The following is a 16,697-nucleotide window of genomic DNA, read 5'->3' as shown; positions in this document are numbered from 1 at the left end:
TATCCAGCCTAAAAAATCCCTCCAACAATGGACATGTTTCACTTTTTATCTTTGAAAAAGACGATATAACATTGAATGAGATGTGATGAGACAAAAACTGACTGGTCCTTTGTTGTCACTGGGGCTTGATACGTCTCCCCCTCGCTGATATCGCTGGATAAGAGGAAGCAACACAGGAAAAAACATGTATGCATAACAAAGTGAAAGAGCGCACACAAAAAGATGCACAACATGCGAAGACACTGTGGCAGCTCATCAAAGCTCTCGCTCTGAACGTCGCTGTTATAAATTATGCTGAAGGTTCTATTGTCTGTATTTTGCCTCCTTCTTCTTCAGATCATAGAAAGATTTAAAGACCTGGTGGGCGGTGGAAGCTGCAGGCTTTCATTTCTTTCTCCCCTCAACCTCCCCTTCTCCACTCGTGTCATGGTTTCATTTGGCTTTTGGAGCTCTTCTAGTTGTTTTTAAATCTTGCCTCGCAGATTTTTTATATTTTTTTTTTACTTTGTGCTCTTTTCCTTCAGTAACTGAGCACTAAAAGCCCAAGTCAAAACACAAGGCTTGCTCGTGCCAACAGCTTGTGCTGAGTATTTTGGCATTTCGTGCCACCAATCTGCAGTGATCTGACACAGGCTGTCCTCCGAGCCAAGGCGGCTTAATCTGCAAAGATGTCTCTGCAACAGAGATAGTCATTTGGTTGGCGTGATAGCAAGCTGATGACCAAGTGAGTGAGTGAAGCAATGTGAAATATTTAGGCCAGAGATATCACTCACAGCTCTTTGATGCAATCTGAAGGCCTGAAGCACATTCTGCCTTGAAGTATGATGTTTAAGGCGTTTGCACGCTTTTTTTTTTTTTTTGGAGACATAGATTTAAAATACTCTGTGGTCTGGTGCTGTTATGAGCATTGTTTGGTGACTTGCTCTTTTGTTTGGGTTATGTCAATCTTGCTAAACGTGGTCCAAATGTTGGTTTTAAGCTAATGCACCAAGACATAAACAAGTAGAAATAAAGGAAAGAAGACAAAAACGACTTTCAAGAGACTCTTAAGGTTCCACAAACTTATCATGAAAGGGTCAGTTGACAGACACTAAAGGTGTCAATAGGTACATTTTTGGTGGCCTCGATAGCTTAGGTCCTGTTCCCCCCAAAGAAGCATAATTATAAAAGTATCATATAGTTTTAAATATGAGCTGCACTGTCTGCTAATCTCCTACCAAAATAATACATACATTTACAGATACCTTCAATGTATGTAACTTTTGAATTACTTAATCACAGTTCTCATCAAAGTTTAATGTGAGAAAGATAGGAAGTACTGGAACCTTTAGGTCTGCTGCTTAATTATTCTAACTTCAAAGTCTTCAGATTTAAAGCTACAGTAGGGAAATGACAAGGTGCTAACTTCCAACAAAGGCTCAACTCATGGAGCAAAAATAATGAAAAAAGCTCTTATATTCCAAGGCTGTGAAAAAGTAAGAGTGAATCAACATAATTAAACTCACAGCAAGTAAATGATAGCTAATACCATTCAGCCTGCAGGAAACACGCTAACAGTAGCACAGCTAGCTTGGTCACCTCTGCTAGCTAAATAGGCTACCTCCTGCCTTGCTGCTTAACATCAACACGCAAGTCAGTAGACCAAGTTTAGCTGTTTTTATTTACAACATGTTTAACGGTTAACCTTTGGCAATACCCACCATCATTCTAATCGAACCGACTGGATTACAATGAATAGATTTATGAATCGTATAAGGGGTAGTACTTTTGTTTGGTTTACAGGTGCTGTGAGGCCTTTTTTTGTTTCATTAGAGAAATTACACAGGAACACAGCCTTGTTTTGCTGACCCATGAGAGTACAAAGAGTAGAGAGTCTTGCTCGAGGACACAATTAGAGTGATCACTTAAAGTTGCTGAATGGAAATCTTGCTTTTTCCTTTCCTGAGAACAAATATTTCCATTTGAGCTTGAGCTTTCAGTGTCTTTACCCTGTCACTGCTCATTTTTTTTCTTTTTTACATTATCACACAACTTGTTAGACATTTCTTCCAAAATGAGACCACCTATGATAACGCCATAATGGTCCCCTCATCAATTTGCAATGAGATTTTGCACCTTCCCCCGCCTTCTGCTATTCACCAGGTGTCACACCTTGTCCCTTCCCTCATCATTCAATGGCTGCGTATAATTGTTCCACTGGTAGCGGCCTTTAATTATTCACGTGATGACACGGCTCAGGCGGTGGCAGCTATCACCTCATCCATCATCAAGAACTATGGCTCCACCAATTCACAAATGCACTGTCTACCAGTAACACTGTGTGTGGGCCCTTGATGATAAACATCATGGAAGCAAACTGCTGATGCTGGTCTTCATTATTTTCAGATGGTTTTGAGATTAACAGAGAGGGATGGAGGGGCATCCTCTTCTCGACATTGCAGTGCTTTATGGACCACTTAGTGTTCAAAGAAGAGTGCTGGGAAATTGTATCTGATGAAGCTTTAAAAGAAGAAATGTAAATATGGAGTCCATGTTGCATTTGTTTGTTAATGTCTTATCTCTTCTTCCCTCTTTCACTCTACATCCTCCTTTTCATACTCACTCTCCTTCCTTTAAATCTATCCCTCCAAGTGCTTGAATTTGTGCATCCTAAAATGCCAGAGACATCAACCATTACAGCCAAACATTTATTCAGCAATGCACTCTCCTGAAGTTAGCATTTTTCACTGTCGGAACAATGTCAATTCAGCAGTGGGGAAATGTTCGCAGCATGAGTAACCGTTCTGCTTCATTAAAAGTTGATGATGATGAGCAATAGCTATCGGAGCGTCATTTGCAAGATTGCTGAACACAAACAGTTGTCATGTTGTTAGAGGGCTTTCTGTTGCTGTAGAAACTCGCATAATAGTGGGGATCTGCCTTTTTTTTGCCAACTGAGTTAGCCACCATAACCCTGCCTGACATGTTGCTAATTTGGTGACACACATATTTTAAAACTGTAATTGTTGATATCAGGAACAATTAAAGTAAGAAATGGTAGATTATGAATTCATTCTTCTCAGTTAGCGGGTTGCACATACAGTGGTACTGTTAGTAGGTCTTACATAGCCCAAGTGTCAACTCTTCACTACATTTGTGTCGTGAAAAAAAAAATCCCTTTTCGTTTGTAATAAAAAGGCAGGTAGGCGAGACAAACCTCTCATACTGTAGCTCTCCTCTTGAATTGAAGTTTGTGTTGACTATCACAGTACCAGTTTGCTGTTAATAATTAAACCTGATGCAACATTTCAGGAAGCATAGTAAAGAGAAGTCAATCACTATGTTGACGACGTAAAGTATATATTGCAGTTTCTCCCAAAGACTCAGGCTATTGGCTTTTTTTTTTAAACTGCATCTTAGTACAGCTAGGGATGGTGATGTAATTTAACAGCTTAACCAGAAAAGAAAAAAAATACATATATTTAGATTTTAGCACTAACGGCAAGACAGACAAGGCCAATGTATTGCTCCAAGCACTTGCATTAAAGAAGCAAAATGTAACTCTGACACGTAATGTTTAAAATGGCTACTAGAATCCAAATTCAAAACATTGGTAAGAGCTGTCTCCACCCGCCCCCTCTTCCCTAGAGCCAGCTCTGCATCAGTTTCAAAGCCTTTCTGTGCTCCAACCTCTCTCCATTATTCAAAAGCGTCTCCAATATTTATCCTTGTTTTACGATGTTTCTGCTCTTGAAGCTTATTAGAAAAATGTCTCCCATCGCTGCAACACCCAGTGGTTTGCTGTTTGCCTGGCAAACCGAATGAGCTCCAACACAGCTGTGTGGGGTTGCATTAAAACATCTCCCCTTCTCTGGTCAAAACAAATACAGACCATTCAAGAGCAGAATTGATATCAAGGAGGAGGACATACTGGCTGCTGTGCTGTTAACAGGAAAACCAGCATGTTTCCTTAATGTCTGATGAGATACAGTCGTAAGGTCCTTTTATGATTGAATTCAGTAAATATCTCACATACGGGACCTTTAAACTGTAGAAATCTGAAACAGTTGTCCGTAATTCTAAATATAATATTTGAACTGCAAATTTGGAACCAAAGTATGAAACCTTTTAATCATCATGGAGCTTTTTAAAATTACCTTTTTACTAATTTACTTTATTCTGGCCAAGCTTTTATCAAATTGAATAAATTATTGATTGGCCTCTGATTTTAATGGGGGTTAAGATCCTGACTTTTAAATGATTGTATTTATTTGTTATCGAGTACTTTATTGATTACAAAGGCATGTATGTAACTCCTGCTTTGGGGTACTGTAGGGGGGTTGGTGTAAAGCCTTTTGCATTGTAAATATCTTGTATTAAGAGTAAAGCACAACAATGTAATTTATTTTTGGAGTTCTTTTAGATTGGGGGCTCAGAAAGGTTGGATTGTAAAGGGAATCACATGCACGTGTCAAAATCCACGATCGCTTGCTGCCTGTTTTAAAGAAATTTCTTATAAAATGGTTTTTTCCAGGGTTTCACATTGCCTATTTTTTTAGACCTGGCAATCATTACAGAGAGAAGAAGAACAGAAGACAATTAAAGCTGTTTTCACAGGCTAAGACACTGTTTAAGACTCGTCCATGGAACTTGGCACAAAATTCATCTGGTGACATGGACAAATGCACTTCTCTTTAAAGCTGATTCAAATGTGCTCTACAGTAATACATGGGTTTGAATTCTACTCAGGAAAAGATTCAAATCAATTCTTTTCTTAACACAGACTATCTCAAAAATAAAAGTTGAAATGATAATTTCAGCATTTAAAAAATGAAGTCAATTCTTTAGCAGCTTTCTGGCATATCTTGAATTCTAATGTACTCACACTCGTTCGGTGCCGTAACTACTGTAGTCCACTGCAGCAGAAACGGCCACAATTAGCGCTGGAACTCCGTAGCCCACCATGTAGAAGTAGCGGCGACGCGAGTGCTCGCTCTCGAACACCTCCACCAACATGATGTAAAGCTGCACACCCTCCAGGAACATCCATGTGAATGCTGCCAGGAAGAAGAAGTGAAGCAGCGCTGCGAAGACGGCGCAAGCAATCTGGGAAAGATTTAAAATACATGTGCTTAGAAACCTTCAAGTCAAATCACTTTGGGGTCAATTTGGATTCCCACAAGGATTTACTGCAATGCTTGTGGCCACAGTGTGACAAGAGTACTGTGCTATATATTTTCTGACCTCTGCACGTTTGTGTCTTCCCAGCCATTAGCATTACTTAGCTTTGTTTGGCTAACGTGATTGGATGTTTGCCTGTACTGACTGGCAGAGGGAACACTACAGCGACTAGCCCATGTGGTCTTGTTTGCTGTAGCTGGCATGGATGAAAGAGAGATATGAAGAAGCAGAGTCAACAGTCCAAGAGCCATTTGGAGCTCATTGCTTTTTTAGAGTGCGGCCAGGTGCTCTCACATAGTGTGCAGTCAGAGATACAGCAGTCTGTCATTCGTGTGTATTCATGTGCCTTCTCACTTCCTTACAATAATAAGACCAAGTACTTACATGGATTGATGTAATTATCGGCACAGTTGAACATAACTAGCGTATTTTGTCACTGAGATGGATTCAATTAAATAACTAAAAGGTTGAGTGGACATTAATTGCAGTACAGGAGAGTGATCTTAGAGTCTGGTGCTGTGAATCACACCCATAAAATGTTATGGAAGGGAAAAGGTGTCGGGCAAAGCATTATCTTTAACTTCGTTGGGAAGTAGTTTTGGAGATCAAGTATGACCTGCGAGTTTTGATTTGATACGTTGTAGTATTCAAGATTGATTTGTTAGAATGAGGCTTGTAAGTATGTTGGGGACCAAATGAAAATTAAAGCAACAGCAATAAATAACTGTGATTATTCAAATAAGCTATTATCTGAGATTTAATCCAGCGGTTGACCCCATTATAAGGTTATGCTTACTTTCTGGAGATGAGTGAATTTAACTGCACATTCTGCCTCATTAGTAAGCAAAAAAAGGCATAATTCACAGAAGCTGTAGGAATAGAGCCCTCCACTGCTCTGTACAAATGTAATGACTCTGTATTTGTCTACAGTGTGAGTTCTGAGCACACACACTTGAAGATAACTGTGTAGTGACAGTGTGCCTCCAATTGCTACAACAGCTGAGCTCTTGGAGGAAAATAATGCAATTCAAAGCACAGTTATTATACTAGAAGAAGGTACAGTTTATTGAACAGCGTCCTCCGGTTTAATCTCAAGTGTTGACAAATTACAAAAACGGCACCAGGAGGTGAATTCATGTCGGTGAGTGTGTACCATCTTTGAGTGATCTAGATACGAGGATGTGACAGTGAGTTGGCAGGTGTGATTGAGCATGTGTGAGTAATTTCAAGCACGTCTTTGCTTCTTTGCTGCCAGGAGGAGGGAAGAGCCTTTGTTGACTGAAGACCAGGCAATTCATTTCCTACAGTTTTTCATCTCAGTGATTTTGGCAGATTTTTATTTATTTATTTTTTAAAATCATGGCCACTGGAAGTCGACACAGCGGAATATCATGTCATGTGTTCGTGCCTCGGATTCTTTAGACAAAGTATGGTAAACATTCTTTGGTGAAAATACATCATGTATAGCCTTCAGGAAACACTTAGCCCCTGGTGACAGTGACACACTTAATTCAAGGTTGTGTAAGGTGTAGAAAATGGCACATCTTCATTTTCAATTTAGAACGACAACTGCAACTACAACATGGTCATAATACAAAAAGTCTAAAGGAATGTTGCTATCAATGCATTCAGTGTCAAAATCAACTCCATAACTCCAGATTACCTGCTGTCATTGGTGTTTAAGCTTTAATTTCTTCCAACACGCCGTGTCTTGATAGTGGTATTAAAGAATGAACACGGAAAATACCCCAATGTTTCTTTTTTGGCTCAAAATTAGCAGACCTTACAGTAATCTAAAAACATAACAGTAAAAACTTTATTTTTGTCTGAGCAAGCAGACAGGTAGCTTAGCTTAGCATTAGGTAGTAGAGAAACATCAATCCTTTGCTGTTCTCAAGCTCAAAGTTCTGTAAAAATTGCCTCAAAACAATCATTTCTGGGTTTTTTTTTAAATTATTGTTGGCACCTTCCAACATGCTAGATTATCAAAATATTACTTGACACATGTTCTATTGAACGTCTATGACGTCATATACTTGTAATTAATGATTCTGTTCATTTTTAGTTTGTTTATGTTGTCTATGCTTCTTACCGGCTGGTCACCTCGGTTGATCCCCACCAGGAACAGGGACTCAGCGATGAACAAACAGATGCAGAGGTTCTTGTGGATGGTGTTGCGATCACTCTGGAGGCCACGGAAGAAGCAGAAGGTGAAGAGGCTGATGAGCAGGCAGACCAGCGACAGGAGGATGCCGACCCACGTGATGACATCCAGAAGCATGTCGTGAATGGGGTCTGTGTTCTGAAAGCAAGGCGGGAAGAGATAGGGGTTAGAATACACAAGTCGTAGACATAATGTGAGAATTTTAATTTTTGAATTACAAAACCTTTTTACTTTTAAAATTTTTTTTTAAGGAAAACGACTGATAAGGTCATGAACAGGGATTTTTAGTTAATGGAAAAAAAACTAAACATAAGCCAATCAATGGTAACACAAAAGACTGTACAATTCAACATTCTGTCCGAGCCCAAAGCTGTTACTTTCAGAATAATTTGATATTCGTTTTATTTTGGGGGGCGAAGAGCAGTCATTCAGCGCTCCAACAAACCACAACCGAGCGGGCCACAGGTGGCTGATATGAATCATGAATTAGTCTGTGGGAATCAATCTAAAATGCTCCCCTGTTGTTTCATTTTGTACGGGCAACAAAGTGAAACAAAGTGAGCAGTCCACGGGGCCACAGGTGTCGAAGACAGGCACAACAGGAATGCAATCAAACCACAACATGGTCAATAACTTTCACTGTTGATTTTGAGTTAATTTCCTCCTTTCAAATAGTTATTCACCACCAATGCTAGTTTTGGGCACTAAAAGTCTTTCGCTCACAATAAATCTGTGGCTTTACTCGAGAGATAAGGATCAACAGTGAGTCCAGAGTAGCCATGAAAGAGAATTTACATCAGTCCATAAAAGCTGCGTGCACATAGGGGTAATAGGCAGAAGTGGGGGGGGGGCAGCCCAGGCTAAAATAGCAACATCTGCAGAATGACTGACTTCTGTGGCCTTAAACACATTAAAACAAACACATCAGATGCATTATCCCGCCAAGAAGCTGCCAAAGATTAACATCTGGGCCCCTCTAGAATAGTAGCTTCATTAGCAATGTGTAATAGGTGACATCTTGTCAGTAAATTTACTTTCAAACTTAAAAGGTCCCATGACTTTCTTGCTTGATCAGCAATGTTCTTGCAGTCTATAGCTCCTACAGGGAGTTCTTTATGGAAAAGGCATAGGTGAAGCTCAACCACAGTGATAAAATACAGATCAAAATTTTATTTCAAAATAATTAGCATATAAAGTGGGCATGACTAAGCATTCATTAAAATGGTCAGCTTGAGAGAAAGAGGATGAGAAAGCTGAAATAGCTTGAAGTTATTAAAACAGTTACTTTAATTCCAAAAGTCAGTGCATATAATTAGCTAAAACGCAGATTGCCAAAACCTTTGGACATCTGACATTACTCCCAGTAGATATGTATAAATGATGGATATAGTTGTAGTTAGAAATTAATGGATAATAGCTTTCAATAGTTGGCTTAAACAAGTGAATAAATGGTACAGGTGGTTAAGTATGATGGATACATGTTGAAATAATAAGATACAACAAGTGGATGAAAGGTAGAAGTTCTAAATAGGTAATTGACAAAAGGTTAATACATTCAATTTCAGCTTCTGACAGTGGCAGTACTTTTATAAGATGATGGGTTTGGTGGTGGTCTGTAGGGTTTTGTTTTCTTGACTTGACTATATTTGACTGTGAGGTTGTAAATGGCCCAACGATATGAATACATTTCTCTAAAAGGTTTTAAATTGTCGAAGAATAACCAGAGCCCCAGATTGTCTTTACAGATCACATGTGGTCAAATGAACAGCACTGTCCAATGACAATTCACCATCCTTCCGGGGGGGGGGGGGGGGGGGGGGGGGGAGCAAAGACTTGCCAAGACAGATGATAAATGGTAAATGGACTTGAGCTTGTATTGCACATGTAGTAAGACCATCAGACGCAACTTATCCCATTCACATGCATTCGTACGCCACCGACAAAGCAAAGGCGGCGAAGTAATTCTTGTCTTGCCCAAGGAAACATTGGACATGTCACTGAAAGAGCTGGGGATCGAACACTCGACCTTCCTGTTGAGATATGACGACTTTACCAACTGAGACAAAGCCGCCTCTCAAAGATACCGAAACATGAATCAGACTTCCTCTACATGCCTCTAACGTGTGCAAATAAATAATTAAATGATAAAAAAACAAAAAAAAAAAAACAAACAAACTATGGGACAGGCATCAGAGTGTGACATCTTGATTAATTAATTAAAAATAATCACTGCATCCAAACACTTTGGTCAGCTTCGGAGGCTTCCTAATTTCCCAAAGGGATAGTCTTTTTTTCAGCCTGCTGGGCATTGATTTTAAAAAATGGAGGGGAAAAACATAAGTGGATGGGAAGTGGGGAGGGAAGTTCAAAGAAATACGCCAACCTCTTCAGAAATGACAGTTATCTCTCCTGGGACTTCAGGATTGCCTGGGTGTATTTTGTGTAAGTTTTCAAGTGATGATTTATTTTAAACACGGAACTACTTAAAGATGCTTAAAGGCAGACAGTTAATTAGCTTTGACAGGCTGAAAAGAAAAAAAAATCTACACAAGTGCAACAGCAACTCCCTTTAACTTTGTTTACACCGAGCACTGACACTGTATATTAACCTCGAGACTTTGGTTGTTTGATGTTTGATTCAAAGACTGTGCCCTGCAGCAAATAATGCATGACCCGGAGCTATAACGTCAGAGAGAGTCCAGAAAAAAAATAAAAAATGTTTGCTCATGTTGAGAAATACGGCCGCAAAAGCACACTATAAGTCTAATATGACTCTCAAACAAGCACCTCTTTAAATCATACTTCAAGCGCAGTCAGCAGTATTATTCGCGGCGGTGAGTGAAGAGATTGACCGCATCAACATCGATGGGTATTTTTTTCCCCCTCTTTCTTTCTTATTTATCTTCCATCCCCTCCATTCAAAGTGTGTGTGTGTGTGCGTGGGGGTGGGGTGGGGTGGGGGGGGGGGGGAAGTATTGCACAAAAGCCTTGTTTAGTGGCAGCACTGCTAACACTAACAGAGAGGGGGAACAGATGCTGATCATTAAGGGGCTCTGGTACAATAACAGCCGCAGTGCTCCTCGAGTCTGGGGAGAGCGCGCGTTTGATTTTCCTGCCTGATGAGCCGTTGTGTATACGTTGGGAGGGTTGGCAAGATGTTATATAGAGCAGACCTGTGTGTGTGGAAGTAAGCATCAGTACTTTAGAGGCTTGCCCACACAGTGGAAGGCAACAGATGTTGATGTTTGTGCTTGCATGTGGCATATAAGTCCATTTTCTGTGTTCCATACGTATGGATGCGGTGGGTGGTACATTTTGAAGGTACCCTAAGGTCTCCTGGGCTAGCGAGCTGTGCAGTGCCTGCAGGCTCTATCCATCACAATCTCACCTTCAACAGCCGGGTCGGAGAGAAAGAGAAGGCCACAGAGGAAGAGAGAGAAAAGGAGACAAAAGCTGTAAAAACAGTAAAAGAAAGGCATGGAGTGTATCTACACCTGGGTGATGGATTTACTGCAGAATGATTTCTTTGTTCTGGGAGGTGGATGATGGCTGAGACATCGCCAGGAACAATGTCTCTGCTGGAGAGTTTCCTTTATACTGAGGGGTTCTGCCCAGGCAGGATGGCAAATGATGTGATCTGCAGAGCCTCCACACCTAACCTCACACGACAAGCCTCCATGATGGGAATCAGTATCGAGGTCTCTAAAGTGGGCAGACCTAATTTGCTCTGAAATTCACTGGCTGTGTCGCAGGGGGCGGCCGAGTCATACAGCATCCGTGTTACTTAGCGGGGCGAGGCGGGTTTGTGCACATTCCATTTGTCTTCCAATCTTTCTCTGCTACATTTTTCTTTTCATTTCTTAAACACACATATTTTTCATTCCAGACGGATGCCCGAGGAGATTGGCTCTGCCCCTGATCTGCTCACACAAAGCACAGAATAAGAGTTCCGGGCATTCAAGCGTTCTGACGAGGAGGAGCAGACGAAGCAACAAGCCTCTTTGCAAGCCATCCTGGTCATCTTGGCCGAGCCATCTGAACCTGACATACGCACTGAATTACCATAACAACCAAAGCTGAAATCTCCTGAACAAGTCCAATGAAATGCGTAAGAGGTTGAAGTGCCAAAGAGAACAGCGTAGCAATCTTTTATACCTCAAAGAACCGCTCTGAGGCCATGAAGCCAATCCAATTAAAATGCATAAATCTCCCTATATGCCTCCAGAGCCGGGCTTTGACTCATGAAATACAGTCAGGCAGTGCAGACAGTTGTGCTAAGGGGTAGTGGCCCCACTGCAGGAAGTCATGTGACAAGTTCACCTCCGGTATGGCCGAGGATTTATGATCTGCACTGGGATGAGGAACAGTTGCAGAGAGAGGGCGCATGAATCAGGGGTCCTGGAAAAATTGTCACGTTTTTAAAAAGGAGTGGAAGAGACATTCCAGTTAACGTCGGGAGAGTTGACATTCAGCACATGCACCGAATGTCCCACTGTGTTCAACGTTACAATACCAATGACATAACACCTACGCAGGACTTCAGGATGCTATGGTTCTTTATGCTGTCGCCATCTTTCCATTTATCCCTTCCCCCAATAAGTGTATGCTTTATGAAGTGTTTCCTTTGCTCTCTGTACTGCGCCATGCTTTTGTGCAACATCACACAACAAATAACCTTGAATGTCCTTTCCCGTCATAGTTACCGGCTGATGGCGCCAGTTTGGGGATGTTCTATACGGACAGAGATGAATGGTTCCCAGATACCACCCTCTCCATCATGCAGTGGGATGTGCCATTGATTTATATTTACTGGTCTGTCGGGAGTAGTGCCACTTACCTGTATCTCAACGCCTCCCTGGGGCCAATCTAAGCACACCCATCGTCAACGTAAATAATGACTTGAAGGTAAAACCAGAGCAGGTCTGTATGTCTTGCATTGGGGCTTGTACTTTAGCCCGCATTTTAAAATATACATTTATTTCTAACCAAATGGCCTCAAGTCTTCTTCACAAATGGTTGACGTAAATCCAAAAGGGAAGAATCCAATTAGGACCCCGAAGAGCTCATATGAGCATGACTAGTAATAGACTTCAAACATATGATTAAAATGAGTGTTTCTTTGTGACAGTCAACGAGATTCGTCTTCTTCTGAGGCAAGACCAAGAGATCCGGAAGGGTTTTATGCAACTAGTAAGGTAAATCAGATCATCCAAACAGGCTGACGTCACCACTGCCTCGTTGTCAGGGCAGGATATTGAGATAAAACCATCAAGTATGAAGTGCTCATGCTGTGACCAAGTCAAAACCACCAACTGAAAGGCTATACCATGCCTTACAATATCTAATCAAGTGGAGTGAATTTATATGCCAGTACTTTTCTAAACATCTTACTTTGCAGTAAAATGACTCAAGGCCCCGTAAGAGGACATCTCAGGGTTGGAATCATTTGTGTTCTTTGCAAAGTCACATGAAAGTACACACCCACACTCACATTCAATAGCTCAAACAAAACCAAAAAATCCACTTGACAATCATTTTGGGAAAATACAAAAAGGAAAAAAAAAGAGATACAAAAGAGTCATATAATCTCTCGCACGCAGCTGCCATCTGTGAGTACAGTTTTAATTTGTTTATGCGGCTCAAGGCGCCTCTCTCGGCTCGGATTGAAGGATCAATCAAAGGCATCAGCTCTCCGGCTAGATAGTTCAAAATTAGCAAACAAAGAGCTCAAGTGGCGACGAAGGCAGTGGTGATGGCACTCGATGCCCTTGTGATCGTTTAAGTGGCGGTTACCTGATCCTCTTTATCTGACAGATACTCCTGAAAAATAGGAGGCTTGGTTGAATTCTTGCCAGACCGCAAGTTGAAAGAGATATCACATTGGGATATTTGGTTCAGAACATTGCATTAGAGAGAAGCAAGGCTCGAAACATATTTAGAAGCATGCAATTCTTCGACCTTGATTCACTCTTACATTTGAATTGGTAATTATTCTAATGCAGTTGTGTTTGCAGAGGGTGACCTGGTGGCATCACCTCAAATTTGATTGGATGCCTCTCACCGCGCATACAGCCCACCACAGTCAGTTTAGGATAATGGGGTGTATGCGTGGTCAAAAGGCTGGACTTGAATTCATACAGCTTATTAGGCTGAGGTTTGAGAGGCAGCTTGTGTTATTTGTGGCATTTTAATACAGCATAGTTTCTTTTGTTGGAACCTTCACTGACTTTAGAAGATATATACCATTCAAGTGTGTATGCTTACTATACACCCCCCATTATATGGAAGTGCAACGATTAGCTAACTGATTGACTAGATGTATTATAAATCCCACTGTGAACGAGCGTGATGTTTTTCCACTGCTGGGTATTACTAATAATGTAACATACACGACATTCTAGTTTAAAGAATGATTTTGTCTACATAAATGTATGGGCAGTTCTGACCCAGCCTGCACTCACATCAATGTCAGCTGTCCCTGCAATTAAAGATACTTATTGTTAAGTATATCAGTGCATATTTGATAGTTTGGTTGGAAATACCTGGTCTGAAAATAGTTGGGATTTTGTAGGCTGCCTTTGTGGAGCGTGACGGATATGATTTGTGATTAATGAACAGTTTGATAGTAACTCTTACCCAACAACAATGTGCCGTATGCCTACAAAACCAACATTTCCAGACAGACCCCTTTTTGTTATTCTTAGGTAGTTTAAATTACCGTCAAGGACGAAATGACAGCGCTCACAATACCACACGCACACAGGAACATTTTGCCACCTCTAATATGCGTGAAGTATGTGGCACTTTGAATGCAATTGTAACTCCATGATAAAAATGTAATGCCACAGGCAGTCAGCTTATGAAGCTGAACATAAAGATCTCTGAATCTAATGCTGTCATTATCCCAACTAACATTCGATCCAGCAGCTGAGACCAAAATCCAACAAGATGAAAGATTATGGTGATGGTGTCGCAAGCCTCGGTTCTCCAATTGTAATAACAGCATCCTCGTCTACACTCTGAGATGCCACTGAGAAACAAACAAGGTTAGAATATAATCTGTTGCTCTGAGGGTAATGAGTAATAACAATGCAGAGATCAGCAGAGGCATGTTCTGTTGCCATGGATACGAAAACAGATATTCTCCTCAATTTATGACTCTCTCTCTCTCTCTCTCATGCACCCACTTCGCACACAACACATTGACAGTTTGTCAAATAAAAAGCCTCTGTATCTCCCGTTTAGCGGCTCCTTCCAACAAACTGCCTTTTACAACATCCAAGTGGAAAAGATAAAGAAATAGGGAAGAAAAAAATCACTCAACAACAGGGTGTAACTACTGTCCACTTTCCTCTAGTGAATGCAAGCATTCCAAAATGTTAGGGATTGACTTGACTGAAAGCCCCCTTTTACTTCATCCTTTTTCTTTCTTTTTCTCCCTTCTTTGCTTTCATCGCGTCAAGGCTTCCATTCTTTGCGACTCCCTCTCTATTCCAGACTCGGCTGCAGCCCTGCAGAGAGCTTAGTGGGTCCAGAAGTCATGCTGCTCGGTGACAAACAGTAGCTCTCTCTAGCTGGAGGTAAACCGCGCCATGCGAGCCCTCTCTTCCATTTGGAATGTTGTGTGGGACAAAAAACTGTGAATTTTGGATTTAGCTTACATTTTTGTGCATTGTGTCTTTGTGTTAAAAAAGAGAGAGAAAGAGTTTGACGACGGAATAAAATGAAGGTGAAGAAAGGTCAACCGGTTTAATGGGCGAAGGCCAACTGTGACAGTGTTCAGAGTTTTCTTTTAATAGACACTCAGAGACAGATTCCCGACCAGATACAAAGAACTACTCCGCTCTGTCAGCAGCTAGTTCCTTAAAGTTCAAGTGACAGAAATAATTAAACCGTCCGTCAGGCACAGCTTCTTCCCTGACCGCCAATTCAAGTACCTTTTCACCCGTCAATTCCGTGGATTTTGTCATCTCCAACACCCTTGTCACCTTCCCTCTTTTTTCCAGATTTGTAAGAGCTGCCACCAATAATCATTCCACACAAATCAAACAGCAAAATTACAGTTTACTTGTTTTTGTTCTTTTTAAAAAAAAAAAACAACTTCCATTAGCACCTCCAGGTAAATTGCTCTCCTGCCCTCCACATCACACTTTAGTAGTCATTTCACTTTGCTCAGTGGCTACTCTGCAGCAAACAAACAAATGGTGTATTGAGAGAATGCTGCAAATCAGGGATACAATGAAGATGTTTTCCTTATATCAGCTCTATATTTACATTAATAAGTAAGTGTAGCCATGCATACATAAAACGAAGCAAGTGGAAACGGCAGGGAGTAAAAACAAATCTTGATTTCAGGATTTGGGTTCATCTGTATGAATCCAAATATGAATAATTGAAGCACTTCTATAGTTTCAGAAAAGTATTTCACTTGATAAGCTTAGCATACAAGCTGCAAATATTTTCAATTTTCAGTTTGTAAAATAAATAAATAAATAAAGAGAATCTAAGGTATAAATACCATTTGAGAGTTGCTGGTAGGCGTAGGATATGTCTGAAACAAGAGCCAGGCTAGTAGTTTTCCTGCTTCTTGTCTTTGTCATTAGCTTGGCTAGCCTAAAGCTATCAGGCTAAGCTAGATTTAAAGCAAGAGTCAAAAGAGTAATTTGTGGCAAGAGAATAAACAGCTCGCTAAATAAAAAAACATTACTGTGTGTTGCATATTTTAATTGATTAGACAATATTTCATTTTTTATGCACATGAAACATGTGAGCTCTCACATAAAATCCTCTTACACCCATAGTCAAAACCAAAGAGGAAGTCTGCCATATTTTTTTTAATGGCTCAAATTCGCGTTTCACAGGTTAGCTATTTGAATGAACTCCTATAAAAGCGTTTATCCGATGGACACAAAGTCAATGTCTGTGTGTTCATGACATGTTGAAGATCTCTCGTTGTGCTCTGCATGTTATTTCGTCATAGGGCGTTTTTTGTCCTACATGCTCGAATTTTTTTATGCTCATTGGGCATGTCAGGAGCTACATAAAATCATCTTACACCCATACTCCTAACCCAACAGGAAGTCCGCCATATTTTTTTGAATGCAACAAGAATGGCCGAAATTCCCGTTTCACAGGTCAGCTATTTGAACGAACTCCTACAAAACTGTTTATCCGATCATCGTAAACTCAGTGTCAGTGTTTTCTAGATATCTTGAAAATCTCTCGTTGTGGGCGTGGCCATGGCGTACCATCAAACATTGATGTCTCGGCGCACCCCTATTTTACCTTTCTGAAAAGCCTCCCCCTTAGAGGTTTTTTTCTTTGACATGCATGATACGTTAATAATGTCAGGACCTACAAAAAATCCTCTTGG

The 16,697-nt window shown here is 40.7% G+C and overlaps 1 protein-coding gene across 8 annotated transcripts in view; it reads right to left on the bottom strand.

Annotated features, from left to right (window-relative positions):
- LOC306841548 (adhesion G protein-coupled receptor L3) overlaps positions 1-16,697 on the bottom strand; it is a 224,998-nt gene that overhangs the window by 23,918 nt on the left and 184,383 nt on the right. For all 8 annotated transcript variants that reach the window (XM_079371495.1, XM_079371497.1, XM_079371499.1 and 5 more), the window contains 2 exons: positions 7,253-7,462; positions 4,865-5,085 (listed from right to left, as the gene is read on the bottom strand). In XM_079371495.1, coding sequence (XP_079227621.1) covers positions 4,865-5,085; positions 7,253-7,462 — 431 coding nt within the window. The remainder of the gene's footprint in view (positions 1-4,864; positions 5,086-7,252; positions 7,463-16,697) is intronic.

Source organism: Symphodus melops (assembly GCF_947650265.1).
Source record: "Symphodus melops genome assembly, chromosome: 20".
NCBI classification, from domain to species: Eukaryota; Metazoa; Chordata; class Actinopteri; order Labriformes; family Labridae; genus Symphodus; species Symphodus melops.
Note: the sequence above shows the minus strand (reverse complement) of the source record. Positions and strands in the feature narration are given on the sequence as shown.